The 25,881-nt window shown below is 46.0% G+C and overlaps 1 protein-coding gene across 6 annotated transcripts in view; it reads right to left on the reverse strand.

Annotated features, from left to right (window-relative positions):
- The window catches only part of NUBP1 (NUBP iron-sulfur cluster assembly factor 1, cytosolic), a 516,243-nt gene that overhangs the window by 106,777 nt on the left and 383,585 nt on the right, over positions 1 to 25,881 (reverse strand). For 5 of the 6 annotated variants that reach the window (XR_013261876.1, XM_077448857.1, XM_077448859.1 and 2 more), the window contains exons 9-10: positions 1,213 to 1,315; positions 272 to 355 (exon numbers count right to left, since the gene is read on the reverse strand). The exons of the other annotated variant lie outside the window; for it this stretch is intronic. Coding sequence is in view for 4 of the 5 variants with exons in the window: in XM_077448857.1 (XP_077304983.1) it covers positions 272 to 355; positions 1,213 to 1,315 (187 nt within the window). In the remaining variant the exon portion in view is untranslated. The remainder of the gene's footprint in view (positions 1 to 271; positions 356 to 1,212; positions 1,316 to 25,881) is intronic. 6 annotated transcript variants of the gene reach the window in all.

A 25,881-nucleotide genomic window follows, 5' to 3' on the forward strand; every position in this document is an offset into this window, starting at 1 on the left:
AGAGATTTCCTATCCATTCCTGTCCTGGGGACAACTTTTTTATCAGACAGGAAGTGAAGGAATCCATCTTAACGGAGCCTTCAACTGCAGTAAAAACTGAAAGGCGCTCTAATTCTTCCCCAATCTATCCAAAACAAACAAAAAAAAGTTTTGGGTATTGATATGCTTTAACTTTCCTGATTTGGACATCTGCAGGATGTTTCATTCTGGGTTATAGTTATACATATTTTCTATTATTGCTATATTTATAGATTGATTTCGTGGCCCTTACTTTGTATTATTTTTCGGTACACCACAGTTGCTGGCGAATCTGGAATCTCACTGAAAAAATTTGTACCTGTATCACAGCTCTTTCCTTAAGAAAAAGGGAAAAACAACAAATTAATCATCTCTTTAAAGACAAAAACTGATTAAAACAAAGTTACTATTCTAGCCCTTTGCCTTGGCTAGGACATTATATTGCATTATATTGCATGCCTTAAACTGAGCGCACACTGGCTAGCGTCCATATAATTTTCAAAATTTGTGAAAGAATTTAACTACATTTTAGGCACTGAGCATAAAAGCTCAGTCATGGTTCTGAAATTACTAGCAATTTTTGCTTAGAGATCGAAAGAAAGAAAACAATGAAACAATTTCCACAAGTAATATGTCAAGAATAATGTCCAAACACAAAATGCTGCAACTCTCTGGGATTCACTAAAATATATTAAACTATGTAGCTCATTTTGTTTTTACAAGTAGTCGATCACTATTCTTACTGGTTAAAGTATGTATGTACAAGAGTGGACACTAAGAAGATGGTGATAGAAAAAATAGGACATATGTAGGGCAGTACATGTTGCCCTGCCCCTACTCTCGCAGGTCATTGAGAACTACAAGCCGCAAGCTTTTAATGGCTATTACTTGTAGGAATCCATTTACAGAAAAATGAATTAATGATGTGGGCAGAACAGCACACAGCCTTGCTGTTATCAAATTGTAACAGCGGGTATGGAGAGAGGATCCTTCGCCTTCTGTCACAGGGATTGGGATCGAGATTGGGGAGAGGCTGCAGATGCTGAAACATGAAACGTGTTTACAGTGTGAAAATAGTATCTGCACAACATTTTTACAAAGGAGAAAAGCTTCATGGCATTGCACTATAATGTTAGGCTGGCTATTGGCATGGATTAAAATTGAATAACTGTCTTTCAACCAACCAGGACTTACCTATATTTGGATCTAAAGGGACCTTTCCCAGCAAGGGAATGTTAAGATCACTACACATTTTCTCTGCACCACCAGTAGTTGAAGGAAATATTTGTGATTCGATCTAAAACAGGAAAATAAAGATAAAAACTGATAACGAAATTGTTTACATTAAGTTGAGTACAGCAATTAGTAAAGTGGTGTTAAGAGACATCTGCTCATTTCCTCTTGTATCACTAAAAGATGAGACTTGCTGTAATTCAAAAAGCTAACACACCAGGAAAAGGGTTATTTAGTGATTCTAAATGATGGTTATTTTCAATTGAGTTGCTAAAATAAAAATCCTTATACTTGTTAAATTAGAACTAAAGGCAAAAAATAGGCATTTTGACTTTCTGTAAAATACTTTACTTGAACAGAGTAGAGGACACTGGAATTGCATAGATCAATAGTCTGCTTTGCTTGCTTTTATCCGGCCCTTGGGACATTGCTGTTTCTCCCACTGATATGAAAGTGAAGAAATGTTAACAGCACACCAAGTATTCCTCAAAATGGTCCAAAGCATTCTTATCGTGGTCACGTGATAAATATACAGCAATTTTTTTGGAGCCACACAGGGCCCCTTCATCAGGCAAGTAACAATTTACAGTGAAAACCAACACGTATTTTAACAGACAATCCACCAATCAGTGCAAAAATTTTGGCCCAGCCCCTGACGTCATAATAACGTTGTGAGCCCACCATTATGCACAATTTAAACTTATGACATAGCTGCTAACTATCTAATATTAATAGTAAGAGAAATATCAATCAAATGCCCAATCCGGTATTCAATAAATGCAAAAAGCCACTGGTCACTATACAATACTGAAATGCCTGTTATAACAGAAAAAAAGATGTCAGACACCGAGCAGCAGGCTGTACAGTCCCATGTCATTGTGTATGTGTGGGTTGACTAGCAGCATGGAGGCATGTGGTTCAGCCTCCAATTCCATGCATGCCAGGGCGCACGTGCCGTAAGAGCAGTTCCTCAGGTGGGCTGCAAGCCATAGCAATCCTAAATACCTCTACGGCGGCCTCCAGACTGGCAGATGTCAGGACTGTACCTGAGGGAGGACAGAGCCATCTAGTGTGAAAAAATATAAGTGCATGAGAGCTGTGTAGACGTGTACAAGAGGAAGTTGCAGAGAGAACAAGAAGCGTGGAAAAGAAACTAGAGAAAAATTTAAAATAAGGAGATAAGAAAAGGAACAAGCTGGAAGAATGAAATTAGTAAACCAAAAAGGTAAAGAAAAAAAGTAATAAGAAAATAGAGAAAGAGGGAATGAAAAGAGAAAAAAAAAAGAAAAATATATCAACAAAAAAAAAAAAGGTAAATACAAAAAGGTAAAAAAAATATAAATAAAATGGGGAAAAAATGGAAAAGAAATGAAAAATGAAAAAAAAAAATAGGATTTTTAAAACAGCTTACCTGTAAAATCCTTTTCTTTGATGTACATCAGGGGACACAAAGCCATAGTACTTACTACGTGGGTTATATCTGCTTATCAGGTGATGGACACTGGCATGCCCCTTAAGGCATGAACTTCCCCCATATAACCCCTCCCACTACTGGGAGTCCTCAGTTTTGTAGACAAGCAATCAAAGTGTACAAGAAGAAGGGAGGGACCTCTGTGTCTCCTAATGTACATCAAAGAAAAGGATTTTACAGGTAAGCCGTTTTAAAAATCCTATTTTCTTTTCTTACATCAGGGGACACAGAGCCGTAGTACTTACTACGTGGGATGTCCCATCGCAATGGCAACTGAAGGGGGGCAGACACAACAAAAAAGGAAGTCAGAATACTGCAGCCTGCAATACGCTGTGCCCAAAAGCAGAATCTAGATGACCCTTAACATCGATTTGATAAAATCTGGTAAATGTATGAACTGAAGACCATGTCGTGGCTTTACAGATCGGAGGTGTAGAGGCCTGATGATGCACCGCCCAGGAGGTACTAATCGCCCTGGTAGAGTGTGCCTTAACATGAAAAGGAGAAATCTTCCTCTTTAAACCATAAGCCTGCACAATGACTTGACAAATCCACTTGGCAATAGTGGATCTAGATGCTGCCTGTCCTTTCTTTGAACCATCCGGCAGAATAAACAAAATATCTGTCTTACGAACCTGAGCGGTCGCCTTTAAATACACTCTGACCTTACTACATCAAGGGAATGTAGCAACCTCTCTTCCCTAGATTGAGGCTCTGGGAAGAATGAAGGAAGAACAAATATCTTGGTTTAAGTGAAACCCCGTTGTTACCTTTGGCAGGAATTCAGGATGAGGGCGTAAAACCACCTTATCCTTATCCATAATCAGATATGGCTCCCTACAAGATAGACCTGCTAGTTCAGAAACTCTTCTGGCAGAAGAAATAGCAACCAGAAATACTATCTTTCTGGTCAACAGAACCAAGGGAATCTCCCGTAAAAGGTTCAAAAGGCTGCTTTTGTAAAGCTGACAGAACCAAGTTCAAATCCCAAGGATTTAGGGGTGTCTTGATCGGAGGACGGATCCGTGTTACCCCCTGCACAAAGCTACGCACTAAAGAGTGAGAAGCTAAAGGCCACTGAAAGAACACTGATGGGCCTAGATCTGGCCCTTGATGGTATTCAAGGCCAGATTCATCTCTAATCCCATCTGTAGGAATTCAAGAATTCTACCTATAACATATTTCCTGGGGTGCCAACCCCTGGATCCGCACCAGGCAGCATATTCCTTCCAGACTCTGTAGTAGATGATCCTGGAAGCTGGCTTCCTGGCATTAATCAAGGTAGATATGACTCAAGGAGATAACCCACGACTCCTTAGGATGTGGGTCTCAATAGCCAGACTGTCAAATTTAGCATCTGCAAGGTAGGATGGCATACCGGACCCTGCGAAAGAAGGTCCGGCCATAATGGCAGAGTCCAGGGAACTCCTACTGCCATCCTTATGATCTCAGCGAACCAAGGCCTTCTGGGCCACAAGAATCCCCTCCCATTGTTCCTGTCTGATCGTGCGAAGAAGATGCGGAAGTAGCAGAACTGGAGGAAATGCATAGATCAGAGAAAACTGATCCCATGGGAAGACTAATGCGTCTGTTCCGCAAGCTAGCAGATCCCTTGTCCTTGATACAAAGTTGTCGACTTTGTAGTTGAATCTAGACGCGAACAGGTCCACGTCCGGAGTACCCCATCTCTGACATATTGCAAGAAAGATGTCAGGGTGAAGAGAACACTATCCTGGAAGCAGTTGTTGGCAGCTCAAGTAGTCCGCCTGCCAATTCTCTATCCCGGGAATGAACACTGCCGATAGGCAAGGAACGATGTGTTCTGCCCAAGACAAAACGTGATTCACCTCTCTCTGGGCTGCATGACTCCTCTTGTCCCCCTGGTGATTGACGTAAGCCACAGCCGTGGCATTGTCGGACTGAATCCTGACAGGACAGCCCTTTAGTCTGGCTGTCCAGGCTCTTAAGGCCAGATGAATTGCTCAAATATCCAATATATTTCCAACCTGGACCACCTTCCCTGGACAGAATCCTCTTCCAGAATTGCTCCCCAGCCTGAAAGACTGGCATCTGTGGTTACTGCCTTCCAGGTGGAAGGCAGAAATGTCCTTCCCTTTTGAAGGTTGCTGGACATCAGCCACCAATTTAGGCTCTGACGTACTTTGGGAGCAAGCTGAATTGGAAAATATAAGGCCTGAACCTTTTTGATCCAGGCTGACAGGATTGCGCTTTGTAGCAATCTTGAATGAAACTGTGCGTAAGGGAAGGCCTCGAAGGAGGCCACCATCTTCCCCAACAATCTCATGCACAACCAAATGGAAGGCTTTTTCTTTACCTTGATGAGGTGAATTAGTTCTACAATGCAACTGATTCTCTTTGGAGGTAGAAATACCTTTCCCTGCCTGTTATCTATGATTAGTCCCAGGTACTGTACTCTCCTTGATGGCCTCAAGGACAACTTATCTAGGTTGAGAACCCAGCCTAGAGATTCCAGGTAGTTTACCTTTGTCACCAGACCGTGGTCTAACCCGGAAACCAAATGATCTACTAAGAGTAGGTCGTCCAAATAGGCTAGGACCATTATGCCCTTAACCTGGCTAAAGCAGGAGCCAGAATCTTTGTGAATACTCGAGGAGCTGTGGCTAGACCGAATGGCAGGGCCCCGAACTGAAAGTGACGGTTTTCTAATTCGAAGTGTAAACACCTCTGATGAGCGTGAAATATTGGCACATGAAGATAGGTATCCTTGATATCGATTGAAGTAAAAAATTCTCCTCCTTGGAGGATGGCTACTACAGGCCGAATCGATTCCATACGGAAGGATCGGATGCACAAGTGCTGATTTAGATCTCTGAGATCTAAAATAGGTCTTACTTCCCTGTTTGGTTTCGGGACCGTGAAGAGGTTTGAATAAAAACCTGTGCCCTGTTCCTCTAAGGGAACCTCTGATATGACTGCTTTGGCTAGCAGATGGCCCAGTGCTAGGAGCAGAGTCTTCTTTTCTGGGTCCTTGGGAATCCCTGACCTTAGAAGCCGGGGAGACGGCAAAACTCGGAACTCTAGTTTGTAACCTAGAGACACCACAGAAGCCACCCATTTGTCCTAACATTGCTCCTGCCAGATCTTTGAAAATTGCAGGAGCCTTGCCCCCACCAGAGCGAGTGGGGGCGCCCCTTCATAAGGAGGCTTTAGTACTCTGCTTGGTGGGCTTCTTTCCCCAAGATCTTTTCTGACCTTGTGCTGTCCCTGGGGTTTCCCTCTTGAACCTGACGGCTGAGGCCATCGAGACTGCCTAGAGGCTGATGTCCCCGTTACAGGAGAAGTGGCCCGCTTAAATGAGAAATGTCTAAATTTCTTCTTTAATGGAAACAGAGTGCTTTTGCCATTGGAAATCTTTTGTAAGTATTTATCCAAATCTTCTCCAAATAGCCGTTCACCATGAAAAGGGAAACTGGCTAGGAGCTTCTTATACGGTGCTTCGGTTGACCAACTCTTAAGCCAAAGAACTCTGCGAGAATGCACTAGTCCCAACATCAGATGTGAAATCTGAATGGACGCATCTCTCATAGCATCTACTGTGAAGCATAGTGTGTCTGCTAAATCAGCGTTCTGGTGAACCTGTTCAACAGGTAAAAATGTAAGCATCTCCTCAAATTGCTCTTTAACCACTTGAGACCCCTGCTATAGCCGAATGACGGCTACAGCGCGGATCTCCTTTGCCGGGACTACGTCTATTGACGTCGTCCCGTGCACGAGCGGCCTGCGCGCCCCCTAAGGGGCGCGCGCGTGGCGCGCACTGTGATCGGCGAGTCTATGAGACTCGCCTGATCACTTATCCGAGCAAGGGGTCGATCCCGACCCCTTATCACGTGATCAGCTGTCAGCCAATGACAGCTGATCATGTGACACAACGGAGCCGATAATCGGCTATTATTCCTCCTCGCGCTGACAGCGTGAGGAGAAAAAAAAAAAGAGCCGTTCACCGGCAGCCGTGCCAGTGCCCACCTGCCCCCTGCCAGTGCCACATCAATAAAAAATGTGTCCCCCCCTGTCAGTGCCACCCAGCAGTGCCCACAGTGCCACCCAGCAGTGCCCACAATCTGCCTCAACAAAGGTGCTGCACCCCAGTGCCACATATCTGTGCCCATCAGTGTCATCCACCAGTGCCCATCAGTGCCCAGCAGTGCCACCTATCAGTGCCACCTATCAGTGCCACCTATCAGTGCCCATCAGTCCCATCTATCAGTGGTACCTATCAGTGCCCCTTAGTGCCACCCATCTGTGCCACCCATCCGTGCCATCTTATCTGTGCCCATCTTTGCCCATCAGTGCCGCCTTAACTATGCCTATCAGTGCCCACCAGTGCAGCCTATCAGTGCCCACCAGTGCAGCCTATCAGTGCCCACCAGTGCAGCCTATCAGTGCCCACCAGTGCAGCCTATCAGTGCTGCCTCATCAGCGCACTTCAATGAAGGAGAAAAATGACCTGTTTGCAAAATTTTATAACAAACTATTAAACGTGATTTTTTATTTTTTGCATCTTTTTTTGTTTGTTTAGCAAAAAATAAAACTCCCAGCTGGAATTAAATACCACCAAAAGAAAGCTCTATTTGTGGGAAAAAAATGATAAAAATGTCATTTGGGTACAGTGTTGTATGCCCGCGCAATTGTCATTCAAAGTGCATCAGCGCTGAAAGCTGAAAATTGGTCTGGGCATGAGGGGGGTTTAAGTGCTCAGTAAGCAAGTGGTTAATGGCCTGGGATACACCCATTGCGGCCAAAACCGGCTGCAGTGCTGAACCAGCTAAAGCCATCTGGTTCTTAGAAAGGTATACCAGCTCCTTTTCCGCTGAGTCCTTCAACATGAGTGCATTATCAACAGGACACGTGAGATTCTTATTTACGGAGGTAATCGCAGCATCAACCGCTGGAATCCTCCATTTCTAATAGAAATCCTCTTCAATAGGATACAGTTTGGCAGTCTTAGCCCTTGTACACACGGTCGGAGATTCAGACAACCAAATCCGTCGGATTTTGTCCGAAACTGTTGCATACACACGGTCGGACAAAGTTGTCGGAAAATCCGACGTGATGACAGTATTTCGTTACGACGGGACTACGTTCACGCTAGTAGCCAATAGCTTTGGTGTAGGAATTTGATCTGAGCATGAGTGGCACTTTGTCCGATCGGAATTCTCTACACATGATCGGAGTATGTCTGATCGGAGCATTTTGACGGAACATTTTACCAACAAGTTCGATGGAGACCACACACAGTCGGAATATCTGACAAAACGGTCCGATCGGACACATCCCGTCGGAATCTCCGACCGTGTGTACAAGGGCTTAGGAGGATAAAACTGCTTATCCGGATGCTCCCACTCTGCGTACATACGCTTTCTTAGCCACGCACGGATAGGAAAGGCATCTCCAGCCAGAGGACATTTTAATGATCCTTAGGGATGGGATCATCAGAAGCCTGCACTGCAGGTAGCAAAAAGGTTGACCGAACCAACCCAGTGAGAGCGTGCACAAGCAAGCTCTCTTGCGGTGATACTCCTTTCGTGTTAGGATCCTCAGAAGAGGATAAGCCAGTATCTTCGATATCTTTAGGAAGATCTGCCTGATCCCCGGCATCCTTAACCTCCAGAGGAGGATCTTGAGCACTTGTAGGGGATCTACTGTATTTAATCGCTCTGAAGGGATAAAATTGCATCAAGCTTCTTCTCTAAGCCAGCAATGGTAGAGGACAACACTTCATGTGTGACATACTCAGGGGCTGAAGCGTCTTGAGCGACTGCAATAACAGCTTCCTCCAACAGCTCAATCTGACCAGCCGCAACACTCTCCAAAGAGGAAGACACTCTTTTGGACAGGGTCTTAGTTTGTTGTGACCCCCTAGAACCCTTAGAGGAGTTCCTGGCCCCCTTGCTACTCATAGCTTACAGTACAAAGCAGAGGCACTACCAGCAAAAGAATGTAACACTTGCTAGGCTATAGTACAGTACAATAACTGCTATTAGTCCTAGCTATACAGTACAATGTCAACAAAAAGGGAGATGCCTGTGTCACTAAACTTGACCAGCAACCACTCTGCTCTGTCCCTCCACCATCAGACTGCAGCTCTGCCTGTGTAGATAAAAAATACTTCCTCCACGTGTGGCCGGCGTCTGACGCCATTTAGCCACGCCCCCCATGCGAAAACGGCCCCCTCTCTCCCGTTGCAACTAGGGAAGTGTATGAGTGCCGGCAACATGGTGGCCGGCGGCGGTAACACAGCCGCGATTTGCCCCAAAAACAAAACGTTTTTTTTAAGAAAAAAGAGGCAGCGGGCTGGCATTCAAAGCAACAAAAATCGCCACTCCGGGGGCCCAGGAAGTGATCAGACCCCCCCTTCATACCTGAGGGTCTGAGCTGGCTTGAACGGAGAGGAGAGAGAAAGCTTCTGCTGTTTCCAGCGTCAGATTGGTGAGTGCTCAATACAGCCTCCAGTGCTGACACATAGACATGACAACATAAATACATGGAAGGAGAGATTCCTTGCAGGAAATCTCCCCTACCTTTCCGCTGCAGGTCTTTATCAGAGATAAAAACTCAATCTTTGCCCTTCACGGTAGGCACCGAGACCTTGAAAGGAAACCTTCAGGAATAAGGGTACACTCAGGTAATCCCACAATCCTGGACCTGTGAGAAGACCCTGCCAGTAAACTTTTATTGTCCTTACTAATAAAAAGTACTGAATCCCAGGCCCCAGCTTAAAAACATTTGCAAGCAAAACCTCATGTCTTTGGATGACAAGGCCCGGGTACCTTTCATTTAGTCCATTACGGAGACATCAGAACGGATCCAGTCAGGATGCCTGTATCGCATCAAAGGATTACTGCCCGTTGAGCTCAGTACACACATCCTTACACGTGCCCAACACCTTAGACACTGGCAAAAAAAAATGAAGACTCCCAGTAGTGGGAGGGGTTATATGGGGGAAGTTCACATGCCAGTGTCCAACACCTGATAAGCCGATATAACCCATGTAGTAAGTACTAAGGAACAGAGACAAGTAAAAGGGAAATGGATAGAGAATTAAAAAAAAAGGTTCCAAAAGTAACCAGAGAATACACATTATGTACAGAGTTACGTCCTGAACTCTTCAATAACCAAATTATCTCTCATTAAGGCAGCAGGTGCAGGATAAAATAAAATTGAGGCCCCTGGGCTGTATAGTGTTAAATGCGTAAATCCAGTAGGCCTCCATGAATAAGAGGAGACAGTCACCTCTTCTCACCAGATGATCAACATGTTCAATTACCATCAATTGGAAGGGTTTCCCCCGTGGGGTTTTAAATTGCAGCAAGAAATTCAAAATGAATTGAAAAAGTATACATTTTATTTAGAAAAAAATTGTTACATAAGAGAAACATTAATTTGTATTAAAACATGAGCTCTGTAGATAAGGCTATTGCATATATCATAATATAGCCGTGATGTATACCTGAGAAAAACATAGCATAATATATGTATATGTAATCATACTAAGAACCCCAACGTGTTTTGACTTTAAAAGTAGAGGTCGTCTCCTGGAGAGGGGGGAGGGGGGGAGAGCAAAAAACACAGAAAAAATATACATTATCAAAGTAAAATCATTTAAAAACTAGCAATGTCAACAAACAATATAAATTGATATTGACACAGGAGTTATAATTGTTAAAATCTATTTACCAATAACGGCTGAGAATAGACTCCTGATTGCTGTGCCTAAAAGCTGCCAAAGGATCCAAGCAACGCGGCAAGCACTCCCGCCCCAACCGCACCGGTGAAGGGGGCAACGGTCAAGAAGCCAAAACCTGGGCCTGCAAGATGCCACGCTTAAGCCCAAACAAAATAAAGGGGGGGGGGGGGGGAGAGCCAGGAACTGAGAACAGGACCAATCTCTCACCAAGTCACTGTTGGAGTGTATAAGGGTAATACATTAGAAGCGAATATTGATTAAAGACTAGTGATTGTTTCAGAGCTGTTAAAGTGTACGGTGAAATAAAAAGTATAAAGTGAATATTAATTATAGAATGAATCTAATTGATTAAAAGTTAGTGAGTGGATTGATGATGTGAGGGAATGCGAATGTGTAAAATATTATACTATTATGGGTGGAGAAAAGGTGAAAAGATGAAAGTAACTGAATGCGTGACGATGTGTGAGAGCAGAAGTGAGAAAAACAGGGTGATGTGGTGATCAGGACGTGCATGTGTACAAAAACAAAACAAAACCAACAGTGAGAGATGAATATGTGGCGAAAAGGAAAAAGGGAGATATCAAGAAAAATAGTGTAAGCAGGACTACGAGAAAAGAGTGAGAAATATGTGGAGATAAAAAGGTGAGTATAGGGGAAGAGTGTGGGTGAAAATGGATGTGAGTGAAGCGGGTGAAAATAGTTAGATAGGATAATATTGGACGGGAGTGCAATAGACCCTACTGGAGTCACCCAGAACTTGAAAAGAAAGAAAGAGTGCACAATATAGGTGCAATGTGGTAAGGCTACAGGGAATGGTGACAGTGATGGAATACACAAGATGATGGTGCAAGACAGGTGAAAAAGAAAGTGAAGTGTATGAGGTGAAAAATTAGTGAGGATTTGAACAGACATGTAACGCTATAGTGCACTCAGAGTGAAAAGTCTTTAAATATTTACCTAAGAAAGTTGGTTGCGTATTTGAATCATCAAACTAGGATGAGAAAAGCATAACTGGGCATGAGGGCCGCACATGCAGCATCCGTTTAAATGGACAATGAAACAATGTTCTCAAGAAATGATGATGCTTATCCTTACCAGGGAGTACAATTTGACTCCCAGGATAGGGAAATCATTATCTTCGAATTAGCCCTGGTCCCCTTCAAAGACCATAGGCTTTTTTTTCAATCTACAAACCAAATTGAAGGAGAATTTTTCTATTTACAACAAAAAAATCTTATATAAGGAGGAGATTCAATTTTGGAGGGATCAGTCAGCCTTTTTAGAGGGGCGAGCTTACAAATGGCACACCACTAATTTACAAAAAAGAAAGCCACATCAGTCGAGGGATTCATAATCCAATGCCGATTTTTCCAAATCAAAGCCCTCCACCTCTGACCAACGGGAACTCTGTGTATCCCAGAGAGGTCGAGGGAGACAAAAAACAGGATTTTTAAAAACAGCTTACCTGTAAAATCCTTTTCTTTGAAGTACATCAGGGGACAGAGAGCCATAGTTTTGTAGCAAAGCAATACACGTGTATACCAAAGAAGGGAGGAACCGCTGTGTCCCCTGATGTACTTTAAAAGAAAAGGATTTTACAGGTAAGCTGTTTCTAAAAATCCTGTTTTCTTTTCATATAACAGGGGACACAGAGCCATAGTAGTTACTATGTGGGATGTCCCATAGCAATGCCAACTGAAGGGAGGGAGACACAATAGTAGGGCACCAAGAGACTAGAGGACTCATACTGCAGCCTGCAGTACACTGTGCCCAAAGGCGATATCCTCATGATCTTTTACATCTACTTGAAAGAATCTAGTAAATGTATGGATTGAAGACCAAGGTGCGGCCTTGCAGATCTAAGCCATAGAGGCTTGGTGATGCACTGCCCAAGAAGCACTAATGGTCCTGGTGGAATGCCTTAAAAAATGAAAAAAAAGGAGGAATTCTCTTCCTTTAAGCCAAAAGCTTGAACAATCACTTGACAAATCCACCTAGAGATAGCAGAGTCCGATGCTGCCTGTCCTCTTTTAGGACCGTCAGGCAAAACAAACGAAAAACATCTGTTTTTATGCATCAGAGTGGTCAGCTTTAAATGCACCTTGACCTCTCTCGCCACATCAAGAGAATGTAGTAACCTTTCTTTCAGAGAATGAAGTTCTGAAAAAAATGAAGGCAGAACAATATCTTGGTTTAATATGAAAAAAAACTGACACTACCTTCGGAAGGAAATTAGGATGAGGCCGCAATCCAACCTTATCGTTAAGAACAAACCAAGATGACTCTTTATAAAAAGGAGCAGACAACCCTGATACTCTTCTTGCAGAAGATATGTAAACCAGGAAATAAAAAACACAGATAAGGCCGATACCTGGCCTTTGAAAGTACTCAGGGCCAGCTTCATTTCTAATCCCATCCATAGGAATTCAAGGATCCTACCTATGACGTATTTTCTGGGGTGCCAGCCCCTGGATTAACACCAGGAGACATATGCCTTCCAGACTCATTAGTATATGACACTGGAGGCCAGCATCCTAGCATACCAAAGTAGAAACTACTGAAGTTGACAGCCCACGGTCTTATTTTAGAATGTGGGTCTCAATAGCCAAACCGTTATATTTAGCATTTGTAAGGAAGGAGGCCTTGTGGACCTTGCAAAAGAAGGTCTGGCCACAGTGGTAGGAACCAAGGGTCACCTACCACCATCTTTATGATTGCGGCAAACCAATAACTCCTGGGCCACCAAAATCACCTCCTTCCCTTCTTGCTTGCTCCTGTGAAGAAGGCTCGGAAGCAGAACAGAAGGGAAAGCATAGATCGGTTAAAAATTAGGATTTTTTTACTCACCGTAAAATCCTTTTCTCTGAAGTTCACTGACTGACACAGCTCCATTAAGCTTGACCGTATGGTTATTACGCCACCTTCAGGAGAGGACTAGGCAAAACAAGTAATACATGTGAAAAAAACAGAACTTTACAGTTCCGCCCAGGGGGTGGTCCCTCTGGTAATAACCCCTCAGCCTGCTTCCTGCAGCTCAGTACGTCAACAAGCAGTATAAAGTAAACCAATAGGAGGGGAGGGTGCTGTGTCAGTGAACTTCAGAGAAAAGGATTTTACGGCGAGTACAAAAATCCTATTTTCTCTTTCGTTCACTGACTGACACAGCTCCATTAATCTGGACCGTAGGGACGTCCCCAAGCAGTGTCATAACGAGGGTTGGGAACAGCAAAAAAATCTCATCCACAACCAGTGGTGTTTCCTAACAGGGGAGTCACCATCTTAGCTAACCACATCAGAAATTGAAGGTCAACAAATGCCACAGTGCAATAATACTCAAAGGTAACTGTTTCTTTAAAACAGAGGAAAAAAAGTGCAGAATTGCAACATTACATGGCTGCCTGCAAACACATTGCGGCCAAAGCATGCATCCAAAGATGCGCTTACATTTACTCTGTAGAATTTAGTAAAAGTGTGAACGAACGACCAAGTCGCCGCCTTACACACTTGAGCGACTGACGTTTGATGTCGGAAAGTCATAAGGTTACAATTTCTCTGGTGGAATGGGCCATGACAGGAAAGGGGGGCACCTGCCCCTTCAAGGCGTAGGCCTGTACCACAATCTGCCTGATCCACCTGGAAATGGTGGCCGACGAGACCGCCATACCTTTTTTCGGACCAGCTACCGAAAACAGAGTCCGACTTCTGAAAGGGAGCCATGGCAGACAAATATACCCTTAGAGCCCGGACCACGTCCAGAAAGAAATAAAGGGCCACCTCCCTAGTATGTGTCGGCTTAGGACAGAGATGGTAATACAAGGTCTTAATTGATGTGAAATGCCGAAACCACCTTCGGCAGAAAAGATTTGCGGACGCAACACCACCTTCTCCTGATGGATAACCAGATAGGGCGACTTGCAAGACAAGGCCGCCAGTTCCGAAACCCTCCTGGCCTATGTAATGGCCACTAGGAAGACCACTTTCTGCAAAAGAGTTAACAAGGGAATTTTCCTGATGTTCTCAAATGGCAGTTTCTGAAGCACCGATAGCACCAGGTTCAGATCCCACAGGGGCAAAGGTGGACTCACCTGAGGAACTACATGCCGAACCCCTTGAATAAAAGTGCTCACTAGAGAGTGAGATGCCAGGGGTCGTTGGGAAAAAAAAACAGCCAAAGCTGATATTTGTCCCTTAATGGTGCTTAAAGCCAATTTCTGGTCTACTCCTCGCTGTAGGAACAGCAGGATCCTGGAAACAGTATAGGTGCGTAGTCTCATCGACCACGTGGAGAGGCATAGCCTGAATGCTCGGAGCTCAAGCACATTCAAATGCAACTTGGATTCCTCCCCTGACCAGAGGCCCTGGGCCAACTGTACTCCTAGTACTCCACCCCAGCCGGTCAGGCTGGTGTCCGTTGTGATCAGTGTCCAATGCAGAGGTAGGAACGACTTCCCGGACCGAAGTGCTGGGGATCTCAGCCACCAGAGCAGGGACTCCCTCACTGACTGGCTCACCCAAATCTACCGATCCAGGGATAATGGAGATTTGTACCATTTTGTCAATATCTCCTTCTGCAAGACTCTGGTGTGGAACTGGGCTACGGTACCTCCTCGAAGGAGGTCACCATGAGGCCCAGGGATCGCATGCAGAAGCTGCACCGGGCTGCAAACTCCCAAAGGCGACGCCCCACCCGATAGATGGGTGGGGGAAAACTTTCATGTGGTAGCACTTTTGCTTGCAGGCTTACGGTTCCAGAGACGTGTATGTCCCTCAGTAGTTGTCCTGCTGGACTGGGGGCGTTTAGTTGAAGTCCCGGACGGATAAAAAAGCCTCTTTTCAGTGGAAAATGAGGGCTCTTGCCTGCGGCGTGGCTCCTTAGTCTTCCTGGCCTGTGGGAGCAAGGTACTTTTCCCACCTGTGACATTCTTAATATTGTCATCCAACGAGGCTCCAAAGAGCCACTCACCAAGGAAGGGTAGATCAGTCAAGGTTTTTTGAATGCTTGGTCCACAGTCCAGCATTTTAGCCAAATCAGGCGCCACAGCAGCACTGCTGACACTGAAGCCCTGGAGAGCAGAGGAAGTGTATACTGGGCCACATCACAAACGTACTTAAGGCCGTGCACCAACTGGTCTGCTAGTTCCACGCAGACGGGAGTAGCCTGCTGCTTCTCCAATTTTGGGTGCAAAAGTTTTGCCCATTCAGTAAGTGTCTGCGACACAATTGCTGGTCGTATTGCTGACTCCACAACCGTAAACAAGGATTGGGCCACTGCCTCGGTATTCCTGATGGCAGGGTCCTTGAATGAAGGAGTCCCCTCTACCGGGATCGTGGTTACTTTGTTTAACCTGGATACTGGGGGGTCCACAACCTTTTTTTAAAAAGGCTCTCCTCAAAGGGGTAGCGTAATGCCATTCTTTTAGGGATCGAGAAGGTCCGCTGTGGCCTTCCCCATTCCTTGTATATGAATTTATCGAAATAAGTCAGATACGGAAACACCTTAGGTGTACGGGCTGGCTTATGAGACACAAAGGGGACCGCTAATTCAGCAGAGGAACCTGCTGTATCCTGAATTTTCAGGGTATCATGCACAGCTGTGATAAGTGCTCCAGCTAGTGGTTTCCCTTGCGTGGACCCAGACGGGGACTCATCCTCACTGTCCGATCGCTCCTGGTCAGCAACATCTGAAGAAACAGAGCAGGTGCCGCCAGTCTCAGGGACGCGTCTGCATCAGAGCTCTCCCTGGACGACGAGGGGGCAGGCACTGCTTTTTACCACGTTTGCACCCGCACACTGGACAGGTGCACAATCCCACCCTTCTAGCTGCTGCAGACTGAGAGGCCCTCACCACAGGACTCAACACCCCGCCTGAGTGCTACGCCGTTCAGGTACAAGTGTCTGCGTCCAGTATCAGCTCCCAGGTGTCCTGAGCAAAAAAATATGATTTTTTGTACTCACCACAAAATCCTTTTCTCTGTAATTCACCGACCGACACAGCTCCTCTCTTAGCCATTGGGTTGTTTGCCCTATTACTAGGAGATAATAAGCATTAGTTGTAACACAACACTCAGAACTCTTAGTTCTGCCCAGGGAGCGGTCCCTTGGGCAACAACCCTCCAGTCTGCCAGACAGACCTCAGTACGTCAACAAGCAGTACAATAAAGATAAAAAGGAGGGGCGGGTGCTGTGTCGGTCGGTGAATTACAGAGAAAAGCATTTTACGGTAAGTACAAAAAATCCTATTTTCTCTTATATTCACCAACCGACACAGCACCTCTCTTAGCCATTGGGACGTCCCCAAGCAGTGCCAAACGAGGGGTGGGAAAACAGCATAGAAACTTCATCCACCATGGCAAGTGGGAACTAGTGAAACTTTACCCACAAAAACAACAGTGTGTAGAAAAAACCAACACAAAAACCGACAGGATTGACTACCCATAACCTCACCAAAAACTGCGGAATGTAATGCAACAGTGCATTAACTTAACAGTACTGTGTTTTTATTGAAAAACTAGGAAAAAAGGAAAGGAAATATATATTGCATATTCAATTGCAACTATACGACCGCCTGCAAAACTTTGCAGCCAAAACAGGCATCGGCTGATGCACTGACATCTACCTTGTAGAAATTGGTTAAAGTATGGACAGACGATCAGGTCACCGCTTTACACACCTGAGCGACAGACGCTTGGCGTCGGAAGGCCCAAGACATTCCGATTGCCCTTGTGGAGTGGGCCGTGACTGGAAAGGGGGGCACCTGCCCCTTCAAGGTGTAGGCTTGCACTACAACTTGTCTGATCCACCTGGAAATGGTGACCAATGAGACCGCCATGCCTTTTTTGGACCAGCCACTGAAACAGTGAGTCTGACTTGAGCAGTAGCAGGCAAATACACCTTTAGAGCCCGAACCACGTCCAGAGCGTGAAGGGCCACTTCCTTAGGGTGTTTCGGCTTAGGACTAAGACGGTAATACAATGTCCTCATTGATATGAAAAGCCGAGACCACGTTCGGTAGAAAAGACAGTTGTGGACGTAACACCACCTTATCCTTTTGGATAACCAGATGGGGTGACTTGCAGGACAAGGCTGCCAGTTGCGAAACCCTCCTGGCCGATGTGATGGCCACTAGAAAAACCACTTTTTGGGAAAGAGTCAACAGGGGATTCTCCCTGATATTTTCAAATGACGGTTTTTGAAGCGCCGACAGCACCAGGTTCAAATCCCATGGTGGTAACGGTGGATGCACCAGAGGGACTACATGTCGTACCCCTGAACGAAGGTACTCACTAAGGAGTGAGACACCAGGGGTCACAGGAAAAAGACAGCCAAGGCTGAAATTTGCCCTTTAATGGCGCTTAACACCAATTTCTGGTCTACTCCTTGCTGGATCCTGGATATAGAAAAGGAGCGTGGATGCCATCCTTTCTCCTCACACATGGAGATGTAGGCCTTCCAGATACGATGGTATATCTCCTGGGAAGAAAATTTTCATGCTCTAAACATAGTCAGGATCACCGAATCCGACAGACCCTGGTTCCTTAACACATGGCTCTCAATAGCCATGCCGTTAAAGCCAGCGATGGTAAAGCAGGATGGAGAATCAGACCTTGAGACAGAATGTCCTCTCGCAATGGCAGTCGCCAGGGAGCGTCTGCCACCAGAATCACTGGGATCCCCACGGCTTCCACTCTGCGATGCAGGCATGGTAACAGTTTCAGTGGATGAAATGCGTAGATCAGCTGGCACTAATCCCACGGAGCCACCAGCGCGGCTGACGCGTCTGCCCACGGATCTCTTGTCCTGGACACAAATCTCGTCACCTTCCGATTGAGATGGGAGGCCAGAAGATCCATGTCTGATGTGCCCCACTTCAGGAACAGTAACCTGAATGTCTCTGGATGCAATGCCCATTCTCCTGGCTCCAGCAACTGCCGACTCAGATAGTCCACCTGCCAGTTCTCCACTCCTGGGATGTAAATGGCCGACAGGGCCGGGACGTGTCGTTCTGCCCACCGAAGTATGTGAGCGACCTCCCGTGCAGCGGCCGAGCATCTTGTTCCCCCTTGGTAAGTGACGTATGCCACCACAGTGGCGTTGTCTGACTGGATCCTGAACGGACGCCCTTGCAGTCTCATCGACCATGTGGAGAGGCACAGCCTGATTGCTCTCAATTCGAGCAGATTGATCAGCAACTTGGATTCTTCCATCGACCAGAGGCCCTGAGCCGACTGAACCCCCATCACTCCACCCCAGTCGGATAGACTGGCGTCCGTTGTTATCACTGTCCACTTCCGAGGTAGGAACGAGTCTGACTGACTGGCTCACCTGGATCTGACGATCCAGGGTCAACTGAGATTTGTCCCATTTTGTCAAACTCTCCTTTTGCAGGACTCTGGCGTGGAACTGGGCATAATGTACTGCCTCGAGGGAGGCCACTATTGAGTCCGAGTACTTGCATGCAAAAGCGGAGCGACGTCCACTTGCGGTTCATAAGCAGTTTTACCACGGATCTGAGGAGTCTGCAGTTTTTCTGAAGGGAGAAAAACTCTCGCTTCCATGGAGTCCAGCAGTAAGCCTAGGTACTCCAGACGCTGGGTCGGTACAATCACGGACTTCCTTAGGTTCAACAGCCACCCAAATTCTTGCAGGGTCTGCATGGTGATCACCACATCCTCCTCTAATTCTGAGGCGGAAGTTGCCCTCAGGAGGAGATCGTCTAGGTATCCCACGATTGCGATCCCACGTTGCCGTAGTAACGCCAAAACTGGAGCCAATACCTTGGTAAAGACTCGGGGGGCTGATGCCAGACCACAAGGAAGAGCCACAAACTGGTAGTAGGCTTCTCCGACTGCGAACCGCAGAAATTTTTGATGCAGAAGGCCTATGGGTATGTGCAGGTACGCATCCTGGATGTCTAAGGACGCTTAAGGATGCTTAAGGACCCTTGATGGAGTGAAGTGACTACTGAGCGAACTGATTCCATTCTGAAAGTCTGCAATTTTACAAAGTGATTGAGGGCTTTTAGGTCCAAGATTGGACGTACCTCTTCCTTCTTGGGAACCACAAACAGATTTGAGTAGAATCCCTGGAAGCGTTCAAAATTCTGGAACCGGTACAACCACCCCGCAATTCAGCAGGTCCCTTACTGCCCTCAAGAGGGCCTCCTGGCGAGCCGGGGATACGGGTATGCTGGAGAGGAAGAATCTGTTTGGCGGCCAAGAGAGAAACTATCTTGTAGCCTGTGGAAATCAGATCGCAGACCCATTGATTGGATAACCGAGGGGACCAGCGGGTTGGGGCAAACCTTCAGGCGGTAGCACTTTTATTCACAGTCTTGGTAGGCTTGTGGTTCCAGGGACGTTTTTGACCATCCGTAGTCGTCATGTGGGGCTGGGGACATTTTGTCGAAGTTCAGCCGTTTGAGCGGAAAAAGAGGGCCCTTGCCTACGGCGTGGCTCCTTAGCCTTTCTGGCCCGTGGGAGTAGGGTACCACCGGTGGCATTTTTAATAATGTCATCCAAGGAGAATCCAAAGAGCCGGTCGCCAAGGGAGGGAAGATCCGTCAGGGCTTTAGTGCACCTTTCTTCCCACGCACCGCCTCCATCTCGGCAACAAACGAATTGAGGACCGCCGTCAGGGTGTCCATGGGCACTGCGCAGTCTGCAGGTGACCCGGTTGCAATTGCCTGGATTTCAGGGGAAGAAACACCAGTTTCTGAAGCCATGCTGACCCTACCCTGTCTGCCACCCGAAGGGGACTTAGGACAGTGACAGTCCCACCCTCCTTGCTGCCGCTGGCTGAGGCGATCTTTCCCGCTGGACTCACCACCCTGAGGAGTACTGCGCTATCCCACAAGCAGTGCCTGTAGTCCCTGTGGGCTCCCAGGAGCAGAGGAAACAAAAGCTGTGTCGATGGCAGCCGCTGGAAGTAGCGCCAAACCGCTCTGAAATGTGCTCAGGCTTCAATAAAATGGCCGCCCAGCGTCAAGTACAAAGACATAAAACCTAGGGAAAATGGCTGTGAGAGCACATGAGCACATGCTGCTGCTAGAGAAACACTGAAAAAAACGTGTTCAGGCTTCCAGATAATGGCCATCAGTGTCCTGTATAGGAGATCACTATGAAATTGCCCGTTGAAGCCCATGAAAGCATGCTGCCCTTGCCCACAGTTAAAATGGCCGCCAGCAGCTCCCTGATGCACAGGAAGAAAACGATGGCAGTGAACACAGCGCTGTACAAGACATCAGTAAAACCTCACAGACACCTTCCAGGGGCATGAAGAACAGGACCCAGGACACCGCAGCCCCCCAACCCAGGTGAGAGCCCCTGTAAAGGCACACACACACCGCTCAGCAGCCACATACAGCATCCCCCACGGGGGGGGAGGAAGAGGGGGACATGGAGAGAAGAGGGAGGTGAGGGACCCCCCAATCGACCTCCTAGGGAATGCCCAGCTGCTCACCCCCACTGAGGCAGGGAAAGCTGTACTTACCAGTCCTGAAGAGCTGGGAGACATTCCATTACAGACCCACTCTCTGATCAGTACAGGGTGGCTGCTGGCCTCTGCACAATGTGACGCAGACATCAGCAGCCCGGGCCTATGTGCGCCCCAGAGCATAAAAGCTCACGACCACCTCTGGAGCTGAGGTTTCGTTGTGGCCAACCCAGCGCGGAGCTCTGGTCTGCACACGCTCAATGGCCAGGCTAGGGAGGCTACAAGGATAAGGGTATCCAGCCTGTCACCCAGCCGGCTGTTGATAGTAGATGACAGTATCATTCATCTTGTGCAAAAATCATGCTTCTGCATAAAAAGCCACGGACCGATGGGCCTGCAGGGTTCCTAGGTCCTTCTTCACTAGGCAAAATAAAACTGAGGTCTGTCTGGCAGACTGGAGGGTTGTTGCCCAAGGGACCGCCCCATGGGCAGAACTAAGAGTTCTCAGTGTGGTGTTACAACTAATGCCTAGTATCTCCTAGTAATAGGGCAAATAACCCAATGGCTAAAAGAGCAGCTGTGTCGGTCGTTGAATATAAGAGAAAACCGCGCCGTTCTGAGCAGCAGGGATCAGCCCTGAGGATAAAAACCACGCCGGGCTACAACAAAATTGCAGCCGTCCGCCCTGTATGAAGGACATAATAAGGCAAATGGCCCCTGACCATGCTTTCCACGGAGTCACACCAAAAATGGCTGACAAACTGTACACAGTAAAAGGACAGAGAAAATGCAGCAGAACAGCGCTATGGTGATCAACACATGCAGACCTCCAGACACCCAGGTACACAGACACCCAGCGCAGCCCCCAATCTAAGGTCAGAGAGCCCCCCAGGGAACCCCTGGCTACAGGTACACACACCACTCAGCAGCCCATCATGCAGCATCCCTCACAGGAGGGGGGAGGGAAAATAGGGACAGGGAGAGAAGAGAGGGAGGAGAGAGACTCCCTAATCGACCTCCCAGGGAATGCCCAGCTGCTCAATCCTACCGAGGCAGGGAGAGCTGTACTTACCATCTGGACGATCCCATCACAGAACCACTTTCTGAGCAGTACGGGGTGGCTGCTGACCACGGCACACTGTGACAAGGACCTCAGTAGTCCAGTCATATGTGTACCCTGGAGCGTTGCGCTCACCGGCCGCCCCTGGAGCCTGAGAGGCATGTCGTGGCTGACCCACGCGTAGCTAGGGTCACACGCTTGATGGCAAGGCTGGGGAGACTACAAGGATCTAGAATATCCAGCCTGTCACCCAGCCGGCTGTTGATAGATCACAGGATCTTAAAATCTTGCGCAAAAGGCAAACATTTAGCAAAAAAATCCCAGGACAGATGGTCCTGCAGGGAGCCTAGGTCCATCTCCTTCAGTAGGCAGAAAAAAAACTGAGCTGCAGGAAACAGGCTGAGGGGTTATTACCAGAGGGACTGCCCCCTGGGCGGAACTGTAAAGTTCTGTTTTTTCACATGGCCCTGTAATGTTGCAATTCTGCACTTATTCCTCTGTTTTAAAGAAACAGTTAGCTTTGAGTATTAATGCACTGTTGCATTTGTTGACCCCAAGTTCTGATGTGGTTAGTTAAGATGGTGACTCCCCTGTTAGGGAACACAGTTGGTTGTGGGTGAAGTTTTTTTGCTGTTCCCAAACCTCGTTATGACACTGCTTAGGGACATCTCTACGGTCAAGATTAATGGAGCTGTGTCAGTCATTGAACCAAAGAAAAAATTGGATTTTGTACTCATTGTAAAATCCTTTTCTCTGAAGTTCACTGACACAGCACACTCCCCTCCTATTGGTTTGCGTTATACTTCTTTTTGACATACTGAGCTGCAGGAAGCAGGCTGAAGGGTTATTACCAGAGGGACCACTCCCTGGGAGGAACTGTAAAGTTCTGTTTTTCACATGTATTACATGTTTTGCCTACTCCTCTCCTGAAGGTGACGTAATAACCCTACGGTCAAGATTAATGGAGCTGTGTCAGTCAGTGAACTTCAAAGAAAAGGATTTTACAGTCAGTTCAAAAATCCTATTTTTTAACCGATCTATGCTTCTTCCGCGCCTTATTCTCAGGAGCAAGCAAGAAGGGAAGGAGGCGATTCTGGTGGCCCAGGAGTTCTTCCTTACAAATTTTAAATTTAACGGTTTGGCTATTGAGACCCACATTCTAAAATAAGACCGTAGGCTTCAGTATTTTCTACTTTGGTATGCTAGGATGCTGGCCTCCAGTGTCATATACTAATGAGTCTGGAAGGCATGTGTCTCCTGGTGTTAATCCAGGGGTTGGCACCCCAGAAAATATAAATTTAACGGTTTGGCTATTGAGACCCACATTCTAAAATAAGACCGTAGGCTTCAGTATTTTCTACTTTGGTATGCTAGGATGCTGGCCCCCAGTGTCATATACTAATGAGTCTGGAAGGCATGTGTCTCCTGGTGTTAATCCAGGGGTTGGCTCCACAGAAAATACTTCATAGGTAGAATCCTTGAATTCCGACGGATGGGATTAGAAATGAAGCTGGCCCTGAGTACTTTCAAAGGCCAGGTATCGACCTTATCTGTGTTTTTTTTTCCGGGTTTCCATATCTTCTGCAAGAAGAGTATCAGGGTTGGCTGCTCTTTCTTATAAAGAGTCATATTGAATTATTCTTAAGGATAAGGTTGGATTGCGGCCGTATCCTAATTTCCTTCCAAAGGTAGTCAGGTTTTTTTCATATTAAACCAAGATATTGTTCTGCCTTCATTTTTTTCAGAACTTCATTCTCTGAAAGAAAGGTCACTACATTCTCTTGATGTGATCAGGGCAGTCAAGGTGCATTTAAAGGTGACCACTCTGATGCATAAAAACAGATGTTTGTGTTGCCTGACGGTCCTAAAAGAGGACAGGCAGCATCAGAATCTGCGATCTCTAGGTGGATTTGTCAAGTGATTCTTCAAGCTTTTGGCTTAAAGGAAGAGAATTCCTCCTTTTTTTCAATTTTTTTAAGGCACTCCACCAGGGCCGTTATTGAGCAGTGCATCACCAAGCCTCCATGGCTCAGATCTGCAAGGCTGCACCTTGGTCTTCAATCCATACATTTACTAGATTCTATCAAGTAGATGTAAAAGATCATGAGGATATCGCTTTTGGGCGCAGTGTACTACAGGCTGCAGTATGAGTCCTCTAGTCTCTTGGTGCCCTACTGTTGTGCCTCCCTCCCTTCAGTTGGCATTGCTATGGGACATCCCACATAGTAACTACTATGGCTCTGTGTCCCCTGATATATGAAAATTAAACAGGATTTTTAAATACAACTTACCTGTAAAATCCTTTTCTTTTAAAGTACATCAGGGGACATAGAGGTCCCTCCCTTCTTCGGTATACACGTGTATTGCTTTGCTACAAAACTGAGGCGCTGCCACCAGTGGGAGGGGTTATATAGGGAGTGCACTTTTTAGTTTAGGACATGCCAGTGTCCATCACCTGAAGGTGGCCTATAACCCACATAGTAACCACTATGGCTCTGTGTCCCCTGATGTACTTCAAAGAAAAGGATTTTACAGGTAAGCTGTTTTTAAAAACCCCGTTTTTTGTCTCCCTCGACCTCTCCGGGATACACAGAGCTCCCGTTGGTCAGAGGTGGAGGACTTTGATTTGAAAAAAAAATAAAAATCAGCATTGGTTTATGAATCCCTTGACTGATGTGGTTTTCTTTGTTGTAAATTAGTGGTGTGCCATTTGTAAGCTCGCCCCTCTAAAAAGCCTGACTGATCCCTCCAGAAATTTAATCTCCTCCTTATGCAAGATATCTTTGATCTTTGAAGGGGACCAGGGCTAATTCCAAGCTAATGATTTCCCTATCCTGGGAGTCAATTTGCCCATTGTACTCCCTGGTAAGGCTAAGCATCATTTCTTGAGAACATCGTTTCAATGTCCACTTAAACGGACGCTGCATGTGCGGCCCTCATGCCCAGTTACGCTTTTCTCATCCTAGTTTGATGAGTCAAATACGCAACCAACTTTCTAAGGTAAATATTTAAAGGCTTTTCACTCTGAGTGCACTATAGCGTTACATGTTTCTGTTCACATCCTCACTCATTTGTTAACTCGTACACTTTGCTTTCTTTTTCACCTGTCTTGCACCATCATCTTGTGTATTCCATCACTGTCACCATTCCCTGTAGCCTTATCACCTTGCACCTATATTGCTCACTCTTTCTTTTTTTCAAGTTCTGGGTGGCTCCACTACGGTCTATTGCACTGCCGTCCTATATTATCCTATCTAGCTATTTTCACCCCCTTCCCTCACATCCATTTTCCCCACACTCTTCCCCTAGACTCACCTTTTTATCTCCACATCTCACTCTTTTTTCGTTGTCCTGCTTAGATTATTTTTTTGATATCTCCCTTTTTGCCACACATTCATCTCTCTCTGTTGGTTTTGTTTTGTGTTTGTTTTGTTTATTCACCCGCACTACCTGATCACCATATCTCCCCATTTTCTCCACTTTTGCTCTCACACACATCCTCACTCAGTCAGTCACTTTCATCTTTTCACCTTCTCTCCGCACATAATAGTATAATACTTTACACCGTCGCATTCCCTCACATCACCACTCCACTCACTACCTTTTAATCAATTAGTTCCATTCTATAATTCATACTCACTGTATCCTTTTTAGTTAAACATACACTTTAATAGCTCTAAAACAATCACTAGTCTTTAACCCTTTCATGACCAAGCCTATTTTAAACATTTGGTGTTTACAAGTTAAAATCTGTATTTTTTCTAGAAAATTACTTTGAACCCCCAAACATCATGTATATTTTTTAGCAGAGAATCTAGAGAATAAAATGGCGTTTGTTGCAATATTTTATGTCACACGATATATGTGCAGCAGTCTTTTAAACGCAACTTTTTGGGAAAAAATACACTTTCGTGAATTAAAAAAAAAAAAAAAAAAATTTAT

This window comes from Lithobates pipiens, unplaced genomic scaffold (genome assembly GCF_037356315.1).
Source record: "Lithobates pipiens isolate NorthernLeopardFrog02 unplaced genomic scaffold, aLitPip1_a1.2 Scaffold_22, whole genome shotgun sequence".
NCBI lineage: Eukaryota > Metazoa > Chordata > Amphibia > Anura > Ranidae > Lithobates > Lithobates pipiens.